This window comes from Pogona vitticeps, chromosome 3, assembly GCF_051106095.1.
Source record: "Pogona vitticeps strain Pit_001003342236 chromosome 3, PviZW2.1, whole genome shotgun sequence".
NCBI classification, from domain to species: Eukaryota; Metazoa; Chordata; class Lepidosauria; order Squamata; family Agamidae; genus Pogona; species Pogona vitticeps.
The window spans coordinates 114,517,893-114,534,369 of record NC_135785.1 but is presented as its reverse complement, the minus strand read 5'-3'; the positions used below and the strand labels follow the sequence as shown (position 1 = coordinate 114,534,369).

Genomic DNA, 16,477 nt, shown 5'->3' with positions numbered 1-16,477 from the left:
ATCACAAAAAGAATAAAATAAAACGGGGTTACTTGGATACAGGACACATTTTCTGTGACTGTAGAGAAATTCAATCAATGGAGCATTTGCATGCATACAATTTATGCTTCATGTATAAAACAAATTCTAGCAAATGACTGAGATAACACTATTGAAGTATCCTGTTTCTGGTCAAAAATAGTCTATTTTTAATATTTTTATTTGTTTTTAATTTTCACTTATATTTCATATATGACCATGATTTAAATTGTGTAACACTCAGATACAAATAAAATTTATCAAAATGAATTAAAATACTCTGTGTAGATAGCTTAAGCATAGCACAACAACTTCAAAACATTTTTCTGTTCATTCATTTTTGGAGTAGTAGTAGTTAACTAATTGAAAACCCCCCTCCCCAGCGTATATTCTGTCTAGTTCATTCCATAGTTCCTGAAGAGCTATCTAAAGTTACAACCCTGGAGTTTAATTATCCTTCTACTTTCAACAGCAGTGTCTGGTATATCAGATATCCCTTGCCTTTAGTAGAAGTGCATAAACCAGTAAGTCTGACTACGTGATTCAATTCAATTACTAGATTACCTTGAGACCCACATGCTGTGAGATATCTCTAGGAAGAGAACAATTTTCATTGTGACTGATTTAAGGTCTGCAGACCTTGCTTTTAAATAAGCTGGCAGCTAGACATGAGTGTGCAGATTTGGCTTTTTCTTCTTGCAAGAATATGTTTCATAAGTAAAGCACAGATGGTGTCATACGATAAAAAGAAGTAAATATGCAAAAAAAAAGCGGCAGCTAGGACAATTCACAATTTAAACCCACCATATATAGCAATATTTATTTATTTATTTCCTGCCTTTTTCATTAAAAAAAACCTAAGGTACCTTGCATCATTAAAATACAATATTTACTGTAATAGTAAAAACAATAAATACACAAAGGCAGCTTATATCATTAAAATATAATAATTAAAACTAAAAGCAGTAAGTATACAAATATTTAAAAGGAACAAACAAATACCACTCTGAGAAATGATAAACAAATGTAATACTAAATACATATTCAAAGCAGTAAGGCATCATCCATTTAAAAATCCCACTCAGGCAGCCAGTCATTGAAGGAAACCTTGCCTGAAGAGAACAATTTTTGCCTGCTAGCAGAAGGACAGCGAAGTTGGGAATCAGTCAGGCCTCAGTGAGAGGGAATTCCAAAGTCTGGGAACAGTAACAGAGAAGGCCCTCTACAGTGTCCCTGCCAAAGTACACATAGGAAGGACCAAGAGAAAGACCTTGCCTGATTATCTTAATACCCGAGCAGGCTTATAATTGGAGACACGGTGTTTGAGATAGCTTGGACTCAAGCTGTTTACGGCTTTATAGGTTAGAACCAACCCTTTGAATTGTGCCTTTGAAGTGAAATGGATCGGCAGCCAGTGGAACTGCTGTAACAGGGGGTATGCAATCCCTGTAACCAGCCCTAGTTAGTAATTTGGCTGCTGCATTTTGGATCTGCTGAAATTTCCTGACACTTTCCATAGGCAGACCCACATAGAGTGTGTTACAGTAATCCAGTCAGGATGTAACTAAGGCATGTGCCACAGTGGCCAGATCAGACCTCTTCAGGAACAGACACAGTTGGCACACTAGTTTTAATTGTGCAAAGGCACTCCTAGTTACCTCCAAACCTGGGCATCCAGTCTCAGAGATGGATCCAGGTGTACCCCCAAGCTGCGCACCTGTGTTTTAAGGGGGGTGTAACCCCATCCAGCACAGGCTGCATCCCTATTCTTTGATCTGCCTTTCAACTGACCAGGAGCACTTCTGTCTTGTTGGAATTAAGTTTTAGTTTATTCATCCTCATCCAGTCCATTACTGATGCCAGACAGTGATTCAGGCTGAAACAGCTTCCTCAGATTTAGATGGCAAGGAGAGATAGAGTTAGGTGTCATCCGCATACTAGTGACACCAAACTCTGGAAAACCTCTCCTAATGGATTTAGCAGGATTTCCTTGCCTAAAAAAGAACAGGCTATAGAGTAGGCCATCAATTGCACTTCACTGTGCTTATTAGAAGGAGGGTGAGGCAGGGTTGGTAACCCCAATAGGCCCATTGTCAACTCCTGCCCTGCTGAAACAGGTTCTGCTTGAATCGAAACAGCTTCCTCAGATTTAGATGGAAAGGAGAGAGTGTGTGTGTTAGATGTTGTCTGCATACTGGTGACACCAAACCTCAAAACTCCGGAAAACCTCTGCTAGAAGTTTCGTGTAGATGTTAAATAACATAGGAGACAAAGCAGAACCCTGAAGGACCCGCAGACCAGCAACCAGGATGTTGAAAAGGAATCTCCCAGGACTACCTTCAAAGTTCTTTCCTCCAGGAAGGACTGGAGCCACCATAAAACAGTGACTCCCAAGTCCCATCTCAGAGAGATGGGTCAAGAGGATACCATGGTTGATGGTGCTGGAAGCCATTGAGAGGTCCAGCAGAACCAACAGGGAACACTGCCTATCCATTTCCGAGCACAGGTTGTCCATCAAGGCTACCACAGCAATCTCCATCCCATAACTAGGCCTAGAGCTAAATTGAACTGGACCTAGATAATTTGTCTCATCCAAAAACCCCTGTGGCTGAGAAGCCATGACCCGCTCTGGCACCTTGCCCAAGAATGGAATATTAGATATTGGTAGATAATTATTAAGTATTTGGGATCCAAGGAGGGCTTTTTCAACAATGGTCTTACTATTGCCTCCTTTAAGCATGATGGGATCCTACCCTGTTTTAAGGAAGTCTTCACTACTTTTCCTACACACTCAAGCAGTGAGAAAAGTACTATGATGCCTGTTTCAGAGTTCACAACTTAGAGTTGCAAACTTTATAAAAAAATAACATTTTGTTACACTTTAATTTGCAGAAAACTAACCCCTTGACTATGCAAAGTTCATCTCTTTTCGAAGTTATTCACCCTTGTTTTATCCGAGCATGTGATAGTCAGCAAAAACTGGCAAATGATTAATACTGGTTTTGGACCAACTTTCATTACTGAATCCTAAACTTTATAAACTGGAAACAACATTTAATTAATTCACTGGGGCTCATTTATGTCTTGCATTTAAAATCATATGCTTTGATCTGTATTTTCAAAACCTGTTACCAATGATAAAATTCTTGTCTTACAGTGAATTCAAATTCAGGATTTTCTTTATATAATTTAGTAATTTCTGTCTATTTTTATTTATTTATTTAAAATATTTTTATTCTGTCTTTTTAAAGACTCAAGGCAGCTTACATAAATAAAAAGACTGTATTTAAGCTAATAACAGTCATTATGCAAATACTAAAAAAATCAAGCAAATACCATACAGAAAACCACGAGCAACACCAAAACATGTTCAATGCAGCGAAGTACAACAGTCCATTAAAAAACCCCCCAGAAATGTCTGTCTGAAGAGAAAGGTTTTTGCCTGCTTGTGGAAGGACAATAAAGATGAGGCCAGCCAAGCTTCCTGTGGGATGGAGTTTCAGAGTGTGGGAGCAGCAGCTATTGACTAAAAATTTAAATATTTCCTGACTTTTACTTATTTTTGTTTGCTGCTTAAATAATTTCAAAAGGAAAGCAGTTTTTCCTTTTATAATGTCAAGGACTAATTTCAACCTCCCCTTCTCATTGCAGGATCACTGGACATAACTATTTAAGCTCCCATAAGTGCTCTTAATTTTGGATAAAGAAGGCAGATCTTGCTTTCTTGTGGAGCAGGAAAAAGCCAACCTGCTTAAATGGTACAAGGGCTGAAGATGATTAGGTGAATGCAGGTGCTGGTGTTTGAATAGTCTTGGTGATACTACTCAGTGATTTAGATGGTGAAGTGCATTTTGGTTTTACTCCCAACAGCAAAATCTGGAACAGAAGAATATGATACAGTACTCTCTTTATATTTCCCTTCCAAATTATTAACTGCTTTAGTTTATGAAATGACAGAACCATAGAATATGTTGTGCCTAGCAATAACAGGAAACGGCTCCTTATTCTAACTCAAATCCTTCGTCAGTGTAGTAAAGCATAAGCTGTCCTGGCTAGCAACAGCTTCTGATCTTGCTTCATCCTGAAAGCTGTTTAATTGGGAATGCTGTTGGTATGTTTAGTATGCTTTTTAGAATATAATCACTCCCTCTCCCCAGTTGTGTCATATAATTGGGGTATCTCTAGATTTGCAAGTCCCAACCTTAATAATCAGAAAGACCAGTAAAATATTGATCTAATGAATGTAGAGTGTAATAATTTGAAAATGTTCATCAAATAGCTCAGGAAGTTTTTATTTGGCGGTGAAAATTGTGAGGCAGGATTTAGAAGAGAAAACAGTGAAATCTGATTTTTAATAGAGACATACAGTAATTTAGTCTTGGGTAGGAAGGATTTGTGGAAATTGCAAATATAGCAATATAATAATTTATATCCTATGGATTGGATATTATTAGACTAAAGACTGCAGCTTGATTTTAAATAAAAGTGATTAAAATATTAGAACCATAGGTAGAGGTGCTTGTACATGCAGACAACAATTTTTCAGAATTAATGGTGTTTTGGTAAACTAATATTTGAGAACTTACAACATCAGCCAGTTGTTGGAAAACTATAATGCAGGCACTTTGGAGAAAGTCTTTGAGTCAGAGAACTAACATGTAAACATACTGAATTTGATTTGTTTTCTTCACTTAGTGTCTTCCTCAAATACAGTGGAACCTCTACTTACGAACTTAATCCGTTTTGGAATAGTGTTCTTAAGTTGAAACGTTCTTAAGTTGAAGCAAAATTTCCCATAGGAATGGAATGAAAACCAATTCATCCGTTCTGGCTGTTTTTTGTTATGTAGAGGTGCGTTCGTACATTGAAGCATTTGTTCCCATAGGAACTAATGCAAAGCTGGTTAATACGTACTCTACCACTAGGGGGAGAATTTTTTTAACCTAAGATGACCTAAGGTTAAAAAAAGAGCAGGAAAGGTTTTTTTTCCTGTTCTTATCTTGGATTTCTGTTCTTAAGTAGAAGCAAAATTTAGCAAATGGAGCTGTTCTTAAGTTGGATTGTTCTTAAGTAGGGACGTTCTTAAGCAGAGACCCCACTGTATTCATAATTGATTGTAGGGATGAAATATTTTCTAATCTCTGTATTGTGTAATATTGTTTTATCAGTATGCTCCAGTTCTTTAAATTAACTTGGGCCACTTTATCTTACAGTGAAAATGTACTTTTTGGAATGGGAAATCCTCTCCTTGATATCTGTGCAGTGGTGGACAAGGACTTCCTGGACAAGTAAGTCTAAGGTTTTCCATGTTTTAATTCAGACATGTTCAATTTATTATTACTTGGTCTGTTGTGTTTTATGTTGTGTGGATACTATGAGGTTCTGAGATTTAGGGTTTGTTATGAGGGTGTATGTGTGCTTTTGGTCAGGTCTTTGTGAATTTCGTTGTATGTATGTTCAATGACATTGAATTGAATTGAATTTCCATGTTTTACAGTATGTAATTTTGTGGAGTTAAATACAGAGTTTTTGGCAATGCCTTAGTACATTTTTTTCTTGAAATGACGGGTTTGGTTTTCCTGTTGATACACACAATAATTATAAGTTTGCGTAGGTGCATCAATATGCATTTGATGAAGCATGCTAAAAACATAATATTTGTATGTTTAAGTGAAACAGTTTTGTTTTCAGCTGAAAAATTACCAAGATACATGGTGAAGGGCATAATGGTACAAGTCAGAATTTAAAAGGACAGATGAGTAATCATTGTAATGTACAATGATTGAGGCATTGTCAAGAACAAAAATACATGAGGATCCTCTCCAGACTATGGGAGAAAATACAGTATATCGCTAACAAAAACAACAGAACTTGGATGAAAACTCCGTAGACTTACGGGAAAATGAATAAAGTAGGGATTGCGATGTTTTAGTGAACAGTGATTATTAGGAAAACATATACAAAACCATAAGACTGGATGCTCTCTTAAAGCATGTGTCAGTGGATATTGACATGAATTTTCTTTAGAAGGAGATTCTTGTTATGCTATATTGATGCTCTTACAATTTAACTTACTGATTTGAGGGGACTACTGCAGATAACGTGCTACATTCAATATGCCAGCAAGTTTGGAAAACCCAACAGTGGCCAGAGGATTGGAAAAGATCAGTCTACATCCCAATCCCAAAGAAAGGCAGTGCCAAAGAATGCTCCAATTACCGTACAATTGCACTCATTTCACACGCTAGCAAGGTTATGCTCAAAATCCTCCAAGGCAGGCTTCAGCAGTATGTGGACTGAGAACTCCCAGAAGTACAAGCTGGATTCCGAAGAGGCAGAGGAACTAGAGACCAAATTGCTAACTTGCACTGGATTACAGAGAAAGCCAGAGAGTTCCAGAAAAATATCTACTTCTGCTTCATTGACTATGCAAAAGCCTTTGACTGTGTGGACCACAGCAAACTATGGCAAGTTCTTAAAGAAATGGGAGTGCCTGACCACTTTATCTCCTGAGAAACCTATATGTGGGACAGGAAGCAACAGTTAGAACTGGATATGGAACAACGGATTGGTTCAAAATTGGGAAAGGAGTACGACAAGGCTGTGTATTGTCCCCCAGCTTATTTAACTTATATGCAGAATACATCATACGGAAGGCTGGACTGGAGAAATCCCAAGCTGGAATTAAGATTGCCGGAAGAAATATCAACAACCTCCGATATGCAGATGATACCACTCTGATGGCAGAAAGTGAGGAGGAATTAAAGAACCTTGTAATGAGGGTGAAAGAGGAGAGTGCAAAAAATGGTCTGAAACTCAACATCAAAAAAAGCTAAGATCATGGCCACTGGTCCCATCACCTCCTGGGAAATAGAAGGGGAAGATATGGAGGCAGTGACAGATTTTACTTTCTTGGGCTCCATGATTACTGCAGATGGAGACAGCAGCCACAAAATTAAAAGACGCCTGCTTCTTGGGAGGAAAGTGATGACAAACCTAGACAGCATCTTAAAAAACAGAGACATCACCTTGCCAACAAAAGTCCGAATAGTCAAAGCTATGGTTTTTCCTGTTGTGATGTATGGAAGTGAGAGCTGGACCATAACGAAAGCAGCTCGCCGAAGAATTGATGCCTTTGAATTGTGGTGCTGGAGGAGGCTCTTGAGAATCCCCTGGACTGCAAGGAGAAGAAACCTATCAATTCTAAAGGAAATCATCCCTGAGTGCTCACTGGAAGGACAGATCCTGAAGCTGAGGCTCCAATACTTTGGGCATCTCATGAGAAGAGAAGACTCCCTAGAAAAGATCCTGGTGTTGGGAAAGTGTGAAGTCAGGAGGAGAAGGGGACGACAGAGGACGAGATGGTTGGACAGTGTCAACTAATTTGACCCAACTCTGGGAGGCAGTGGAAGACAGGAGGGCGTGGCGTGCTCTGGTCCATGGGGTCACAAAGAGTTGGACACGACTAAACGACGACTGCAGATAACAACCAAAAGCTGGTAGCAACAACCTTGGGATGCTTACAAGTGGACATTTAGTGAGAGTGAGCGAGTGAGTGAAAGAAATAATTGTACCTGCTTATTGCAAGATCCTCCCAATTATTGCACTGTGATGGTACTGCACAAGTGTGAGTAACTTCATGATGTCAGTGCCAGCTTTGATGCCCATCTCAGAAAGTCTTCTGCAAGTGGCTTTGTCTCTGCTGGGATCCCAAAAAGGCTTCAAAATGCTGATTAGCATTTCTGTGTTACTTCTTCATTCAGTATTGTAAGAATTCAGTGTCAAAAGGCAACTACCCTTCCCTTAAGATCTAGTATGTGAAAAGGCAGGACCCAGCCATTTTTATACTATAACATAATTTGCTTTGAGAGTGATCATTCTTGCAATTTGTCACTTTTCAGTCTTATTAATATTTCTCTGCTTCTGAGACAGCAGGAATTGACAGCTCTTTGCAGTATCATTCTCACTGTTTTGCCTTGTAATTGTGAGTGAGAAAACTGACAAGTTGGTCATTTGGATTCAAGGAAATGTAGTAGTGAAGATTAATCTTAAATGATCTCTTTTAAATCTTTAGTCATGATTAACAAGAAAGAACCTGTTGATCACAGCACACTTTCATTTTGATTTGCAGTATATTTAATGTGTATTAACAACAATGGCTGAAATCCTGCTGCACAGCTCTGCATGGTACAACGGTGATGATATCATTAACAAATTGGTGTTGATGAAAAGGCTTCTTTGAGCATTTGAGGCACATGGAATTTCGTTGCTTTCTGTACAGGTCATGAGCACCCTGAAATCATCTTTGGTCAGCAGTGATTTGGCATTGATGATGACATTCTCTGTTATCCATGAGACCTGTGCAACAGGATTTCTGCTGTTAATTGCAAAAACAAAGCTTTGTCGTGAGATGCCCTTTTTACCACAAGCTTACGTTTGCAACTCACATTTCAGAAATGCATGTTGGGTTTTGATGGTGCATATGCAGAATGACCAGTCTTATTTTTATAATGTCATATAATATACAAAAACAGCAAAGTGTGCATCATCTTGACCACCGTATTCATTATGGCATAAGCTTTTATGATCTATAAATAATTTGAATCGTGTACAGGAAGTGGTTCCATTTCACATATGTAAATATGTGTGTATACATTTATATATGCCTCTTTCTCTTTGTGTGCATATCTACTAACTGCACATGGACTAATTTTTTAATCATATCGTATAGAAAGACATTGAATAATACTGACAATGACAAATACATTAATAACACTGGCCATTCTCAAATTGTTGTTGATGAGATCATAAGTATAATGGCATTGAACAAATAAATCTATATAGCATAATTCTGTAGTTATTACAATGAAAATTGAAGTTAATGGATAGTCCTATATGACCCTGAAGCCTGACATTTGATGGCCAACCATTTACATTTAAAAGGTAACCCTTTCTTTATACAGTATACAGTTTCCAGACAAGATTGGTCTGTGTCAGTATGTTGGCAAAAGAAAAGAAATGGGTGGAGTGGTGAGGCAAAATATTGTAGCAGTTTAAAGTCATAACCGTTTTGTTTCTGAGGAAGTGGATTTTGATCCATGAAAGCTTGTATTGAAATAAAACTATTGATCTTTAAAGCTAGAATAAATCTTTAAAGAGCTAGAATATTTTGCCTCTCCCCACCCAGCATACTCAATTTTTTAAGTGTCTGTTGAAGTAAGGGAACATCAGTCTGTTTCTTTAAAAAGTGTTTGCCTGCCTTCTCTTTATGTTTTGGCCCTAGCTCTTGCAATTCTTCGTTTGTGACATTAAGATCTGTCTACTCTGGAATTTATAATCCAGTACTCTTCCCTAAAATAAGATATTTGATCACTTTTTCTCTGAAATGTTTGATTATAATTGTGTTACAGAGTAATAGGGACATTAATTGTGCTGTTCTATCTATTGCCCTTGCATTGTAATATACATTATTGAATCATATTATACAGTATTTGGAAACCTGTTATTTTGAAATCTTATTGTCATATAGTAGGAATGAACGGCAGTTCCCCAACCCAGACCACTGTTGTGAAAGAGCGTGGAGGTGGGTGTCCAACCTGCCCTATGCAATTTTGTGATATTCCAACCCAATCCATGAGAGAGGTTTTGTGTGTGTGTGTGTGTGTGTGTGTGTGTAAATCTATATTAATTTGAATGGGGAAAACAGAGATAATTATGACTTGAGGTGGGGCTACACAGCAGCATTGTTTTGAGGGGTTTGGTAGATAAGAGGATTTTTTAAATCCAGAGATGCCCTTCTAGCAATTATGGAAGTAAGGTTGTAAGGAGCAGGATTTGCACCATCACTAAGAAATTAAAAAATGGATGGCAAAGGAAAAAAGACAGATATCAGCGTTAATGCTGACCTAACCAGTCAAAGTCCGTGCAAGATGAATTTGCAGTATATTTAATATGAGAATCTCCTTCATCACTCATACACAGGCATTCATCCACAGTTACATATAAATTCAATCCTAGAAATGAACCTTTTATTAAGCTAAGCCAGATAAGAAAAAAGAGAGAAGATTTTTGAAAACAAATACAGTAGTAGCTAGCAATGATGACACAAGTCTCTACTTCCATTAAATGGCTGGCAAAAATGACTGCAAGAGAATATGTAGTGTGTGGTAACTGTAGTCTGAGCCTGACCTAGCGTCTCAGCGGCTGGAGTATCCAGGGGAGATCCTGGGCTTTGTTGGACATTTAGCTATCACTCCCTTTCTCCTCTGGTGCGAGCAGCCCAATCTTTTTCATTTTTATTTTCTCAATTCAAACCATTGAGCACCTTTGTTAAAAACTTTTTAATACCACAAATGCCAACTGGAAGACACAGAGGATCCATTGAGTTGTTGCCCTGTCCCATGAGTGACCAGGAGCTTTTTTGCTTGGTCCTGTAGTCACCCCTGAGTTACACAGAAAATCCCGATTCAGCTCCCTATCCTAGAGACTGACTGGAAAATTCCGACCGAATGGCACCAGGGGTAAGGCATTTAAAAACAACCTCACCCAAACTGCTTGAAACCAGCTCTCAACTCACCTTAAACTATGTGCCTGGTGGATCATCTCTGCCATGACGACCTGGGGACTTTCATTTATAATTTTCCTACTCTAACCCTGAGGGTGAATTTTATTCACAAAAGCTTTAATTTAATGTTTGATTTTTATGGTCTAAATAAAAGGTACCACCTTTTCTACTTTTGGACTGATTCATTTTGTAGATTTTTCCAAAGAAAAGGCATATCCCAATCATGTAATTTCTAATTTAGTAACTAAATGAGGTTTTTCCTTTCATGGAAAGTACAGTGGTGATTCACCATCTAGTAGTGTGTTTTTGTTTTTCTGTCTCATACTTGTGTGTGTTGGGGGAGTTCCATACTGTCATAGTGAGACTCCTGTTAAAATAGTCTCATAAAAAAGTTGGCAAAAGTTACTAGCCTTCTTTGCCTGACCTCAACTTAACTCTTGAGGTCTTCAAGGCAACAGAAGTGAACCTTTGTACCTGCTTGTTGGGCAGCAATTCTGTCCTTGCCACAGGTTGCAAGTGCCACATACAAGTCTGCATCACATGGGTGCTTTCTTCTATCTTAAGAATGAAATGAATCTCTTTTATGATACTGGTTAATCCAGACAGAAACCTGAAGGTTTGATAGAAGATCTAAATAGCATTCCCAGCTGAAGGAAATTCCATCTCATAAGGTTCCTGGGCATTGCCTTTTCCTCTACTGCTGTACTTACCGTATTTTTCGCACCATAAGACGCACTTTTCCCCCACAAAACAGGGGGGTGGAAAGTCTGTGCATCTAATGGAGCGAAGAAAACAGATTATATTTTCCTGTTTTCTTCTCCTAAAAAATTGGTGCGTCTTATGGAGCGAAAAATACGGGTAGTTTGCTCTTGCTGTATTGCTTGTTTTTCACTGCCATCACTTAATAATTGTTTCTCTTGGAATCATCTTTGAATCTTTTACTTAGTAATTCTTGCTGAAGTATATACAGTGAGAGGCCAGGGCCTGTTTGTGCTACTCTTGTTGTCAGAAAAACATTCATTTTTGTGTGTGTCTTTCAAGGGCTTTCTTTAAGATTCTGAGAGAAAAGCTGTATTTATTGAACTCTATGCAGATTACTTAATTTATTTCTGTAATTTGTCTGCAGTCATAAATTGACAAAAACCAGTGTATGTAGAAACATGGTTTTATAATTAGATTTGAGATTCTTGGCAGTAGTCTTTTTGTTTCTGCTCCTTGCAGCCGAGGTGGATTTGATTTAAATTAAATTGATTTAAATAATTATTTAAGCAATTATTTAACTTTTTTAAAAAATAATATTTTTGACAATAAAAGTTTAAAAATCATTTTTAAAATTTCAATTGTTACTTCAATTAATTTGATTTTAAAAACTAATTTATTTTTATCCACCCTGCTTGCAGCTGCAGAGTACTAAACCATGCTGATGGTATTTACAAAATACCCTACTGTCTAGTGGGTAGAGCTTTATTTAAACAATCCTAGCAATTATATCACTTTAGTTCTCCTTTTCTCATCTATTCTCCCCATGCCCTAATCCTCCAAGAAGAATCTGTGGGCTTAAGTCTTCTGCATACATAAGCAACTTTCTGTGTATTTTACAGTGGATATCTGCATGATTGTACCTACCCTAGCCTGTTGGGTGTATTTGAAAGCAAGATTTGAGATTAGCAGAGGTGTCTTTCAAACTTCAACTGGTTCTTAGATATGATGACTCTCTTCCTAAAATTCTAACTCATGCCTGTGAAAGATGGAACAGCCATGAAGTACTGTAGGTAGAAAGCTAATTACTTGTATTGTCTTAGTAACATATTGTGTCTCAAATGAGTCTTTAGATGCTCTTACAAGCTGATTACTAAAAAGTCAATTTATAGAAGGGTATAAGAACTAGTTTCCTATGTATTGCATACTTGTATCTGCACACTGCTGAGAGGCAGCCTACACGGGCTGTTTAGCCTGCTGTTTGGAGTACTGTAGGGTGTACTCTTAAAGGTGGTGATAGGATAACATATTTACTAGAGAGAACCAGTCTGTGCCCAGAGTGTTCCTACCCACAACTTTTTGGTCCATGTCAAGGGGCTTATCCTTTTCTGGTGCAAGTAGGATCTCTCTCATTTGGGTCAGTTCCAGCATGTGAGATCACCGGAACCTATCTAAAGTGAGCCTTCCTCTTTTAATTTCTCAATATTGTGAAGTGGCATAATAAGCAAAACATTTCAGTATATTGGTAAATTATTTTCTTCCTCTGCTTGGCATAGGGCAGGGGAAGTGAAAATTCTTTTTTGCCTGTATGTAGACTATTGCAAGTGGCTTGCTTATTAAGCCTTTTCACAGTATTGGCAGGAACTATTTCCATGTGAATGGTCAAGCTTGATTAGATTGTTCTAGCCCAGCCCAACCATTCTCGACTGGCCCAAACTAGCTTGCTCTCTGCTGCTAGTTTAGCTGTATCCTCAGTTTGTTCCAGAAGTTTGAAGCGTGTTGGCTGGGATCAGCTACCAGCCACTTCCTGTTTTTACATCTGTTGAATCCTTATAGTTCTCTTCCATTGGCATGAGGTCCTGTGGTGTCACATACCAGCTGCAGTTCATTATACTCAGTCATACCCGGTATTGCTTGCCAGATACTGTTCATTGTATGGCTTCTAAAATTATGGCATGCTGCTTTGGGTGCCAGTTCAGTAGCAGAAAATACAGCATGTTTTATTTAAATATATGTTATGCTTATCAATATCTGGCTCCATCTTCTTGCATTGTAGAGAAAGCTATCTGGGTTGGGCTGACTGCATAGAAATGGCCCATACTAGTTCTGTTGCCAAAGGCTTATTAAGTGCCTTTTTCTTCTTGCTGTTAACCAATGAGATAAGTTTCAATGCAGTACAGTATATCTTTCTAGGGGCCCAATGAAAGTGTCTGGCTGGCCTTGTGAGTCCTATTTACTTAGCAGAGGAGGCATAGGTGAGATTTTATTTGAGATTAGTCTAAATTTATATAAGCAATGTGAAAATCTCTGCAATTTGCATAAATATGCAGTAGTTCTAGAATCATGAAACATGCAGAACATTAAAATACAGATTTAGAATTGTTTCCACCCTTTAACATTCCCTTATATAGTTACTGAATATCATGCCTTGCTATTATCAGCTTGTTCTTCCCTGGAAAGCAGCTCATTACTTTGAGTTTCTTTATCTAAGGAGCTTCTTGATAATCCCTTGTTTCTAAGCAAATGCTTTTGTTTTGGCTTATTTGGATTTCTATTGAAAACTAGTTAAAAGAAGATCTCCAGCCCTGCCTTTGTATTTGTCTATTCAGAAGGCAGTTCAACAGAATTTGTTCCCAGTACTGTATATAGAATTTGCTTTTCCCACAACTAAAACTGAATTTATTAATGATTTCGTTTAAGAAACAAGCAAAACCAGAAATCTTTAAAGGACCTTCCAGATGCTGCATTGGACTTCACATTTGTTGTTGTTGCTGCCATTAAGATGCTTCTGACTTACAACAAATTTATGAATTCATAACGTCCAAAAGGTTCTATCATTTAACAGTCCTGCTCAGGTCTTGAAAATTAAGGGTGCGATTCCTTTACTGGGTCAATCAATTTTTTTGTTGAATCTTTTTTCTTTCTTCAACGTTTCCCAGTATTTTTGTCTTTTCTGGTGAATCTTGTCTTCGAATCTGGGGCAAAGTACAATTGCTTCAGTTTAGTCATGTCAGCTTCTAGAGAGACTTCAGGCTTGATTTAATTTATCATCCCCTTATTTGTCTTTCTGGTGCTCCATGATATCTTCAAATTTTTCCTTTAATGTTGCATTTCAAATTAATCTATTTTTTTCACTTTTAGATTTCTTCACTGTACAGCTTTCACAGCTGTACAGCTTTCACAGCTGTACATAGTCATTGAGAATAGCATAATATGGATGGTTTTGGGTCCTGGTGTCCAGTGAAACATGTTTGTACATGAAGATCTTTTCTAGGTCCTTTATACAGTAATTATCTTTTCAAATTGTAGGCCTCTGATTTGTTTGTTGCAGTCCAGAGCAGATTAAAAATCAATGATTTTTCAAATTTAAACCATGATTTAAATCAATTTGATTTACATCAAATCCATCCTGCTGCAATCTCTGTTTTGATTAAGAAATCTGAATCTTTTTCTGGATATATACTGTATCCTATATTTAATTGTCTAACTTTATAGATCCTGAAACATTTTGTATTTTACTGCTTTGATTTCTTGCAACATGCTTAATTTAGAAAGAAGGCTGTATTGATGCTGTTTATTTATCACTCCAGCATTCTACGTCTAAATTATCCATTTATGTACAAATGAGTTTCCATTTCTCCTTTCTTGATGTTGTCTTTTTTCTCCAACATGTTGGAGTTAAGCACATAAAGGTCTTTCTCTTTGCCTGCTCTTACCTGTTGAATCTCTGTGCAATCTAGCAACACTAGTATAGTAATGCTGGCTTAAGTCCATGACTGGAGACTAATAAGTGTTATTTTAAAAAGATTGCAGTCAAAAAGTGAAGCTTTTAGCCAGCATCTGAAAGATTGCTTGGTGCTTTAGCTGTTCTGCTTTCACCTTTCAGTGAAATTAGTGGACAGTCAGGATAGTGTCTAGTATTACAAAACATACTGGAAATCACAACATAGTACTTGTTAGAGTAGATTTTGTTTTTCATAAGTTTTCATGCATCTAAGCACACTTCTTCATATGAATGGAGTAGTCATATCGCAAAGCAGTTACCCTACGGAGCTTCCATGTTCGTCTTTTCTTGTCTTGTCTCAGGTTTCTTCCCATGAGTTCCCACACCTTTTGGAACCTTTCAGTATCCTTTATTATTTTTGTACCAATTTGTACCCAGTGTATGTGTGAGGTTTACTACAATGGCACTTCCTAGGAGTTTAATGTTAATGCACCATGGGGATCAGGAAGCAGCAGTCAAGAAAGCACAGGACGGCAGTAGATTCTAACATAAACCTACAACTTTATGGATAAAATTTCAAGATTAGTGGGACATTTCTGTTTCCCTCTTCCCTTTCTAAATTCAGGATTAATGTGACATTTCTGTTCCTCTATAGGGAGAAGGGCAGTGTAGAAAGAAACATAGCTGTGGAGGTGTTTAGGGCAAGCCCTGATACAGGATTCCACCATGCAGATTAAACTAGAGGTAAGAGAGAAAGGGTAGGGAAAGCTCAGGAAGGAGCACAGGAGGAGATAAACTGTAATTTACTAAGTGACCTGGTTTCACAGAAGAAAATAGTTGACCACCCTCAACTGCTGGCTACTGAAGCAACTTTAGGCCTTGAATTGCAGTGCATTTCATTCTCTCCTATCATGAAGCAACAAAAAAGAAGGCAAAAAGGGGAATAAATTATGTAACTAGAAGAGCTGTTTGATAAACTATTTTAGCATATCAAAATATTCGCACCTTGCATGTGGAGCATGATTTACTGTTGCACAAACAGGCCCCATATCAGCAAAACATGGAGGGAAGAGGTGACCAGATAGTGTCATTTATTATAGGAAGTGTGAATGAAACATGGAACAGCAAACACACTAACTATTTCCACAAACAAGAAAGGAAGATCAGTGCTAATTCAATCCTTTTTAACAACAAAACCACTTTGGGAAGCAACAGGTAACCCTTTCTTTCCTCACAGTAAAACTCAAAGAGTTAGAAGCTTCAGAACTGTGGAAAAGAGGACAAAGCTTCATCATGCAATTTGACAGCATATAACATTATCTTTTGTAATTTCAAACAAATACTGTTTTACCTTGGGGGGCTTGGGAAGTCACTGAATTCTTTGGAGGCCATATATGCTGTGTAATGCTTACCCTCATTCTAAGCCTCTTGGAGATGGCGTTGTTCACTGCTTTTAGGGCACAGAGCTGAAG

General features: G+C 37.7%; 1 protein-coding gene across 11 annotated transcripts in view; it reads left to right on the top strand.

The window, feature by feature from the left end:
* Positions 1-16,477, top strand: part of ADK (adenosine kinase) — a 375,585-nt gene that overhangs the window by 22,593 nt on the left and 336,515 nt on the right. For 5 of the 11 annotated variants that reach the window (XM_072994986.2, XM_078391110.1, XM_078391111.1 and 2 more), the window contains 2 exons: positions 3,670-3,799; positions 5,232-5,306. The exons of 1 other annotated variant lie outside the window; for it this stretch is intronic. In XM_072994986.2, coding sequence (XP_072851087.2) covers positions 3,774-3,799; positions 5,232-5,306 — 101 coding nt within the window. In that variant the 5' untranslated portion in view covers positions 3,670-3,773. The remainder of the gene's footprint in view (positions 1-3,669; positions 3,800-5,231; positions 5,307-16,477) is intronic. 5 more of the 11 variants (XM_072994991.2, XM_072994988.2, XM_072994983.2 and 2 more) reach the window with 1 other exon arrangement.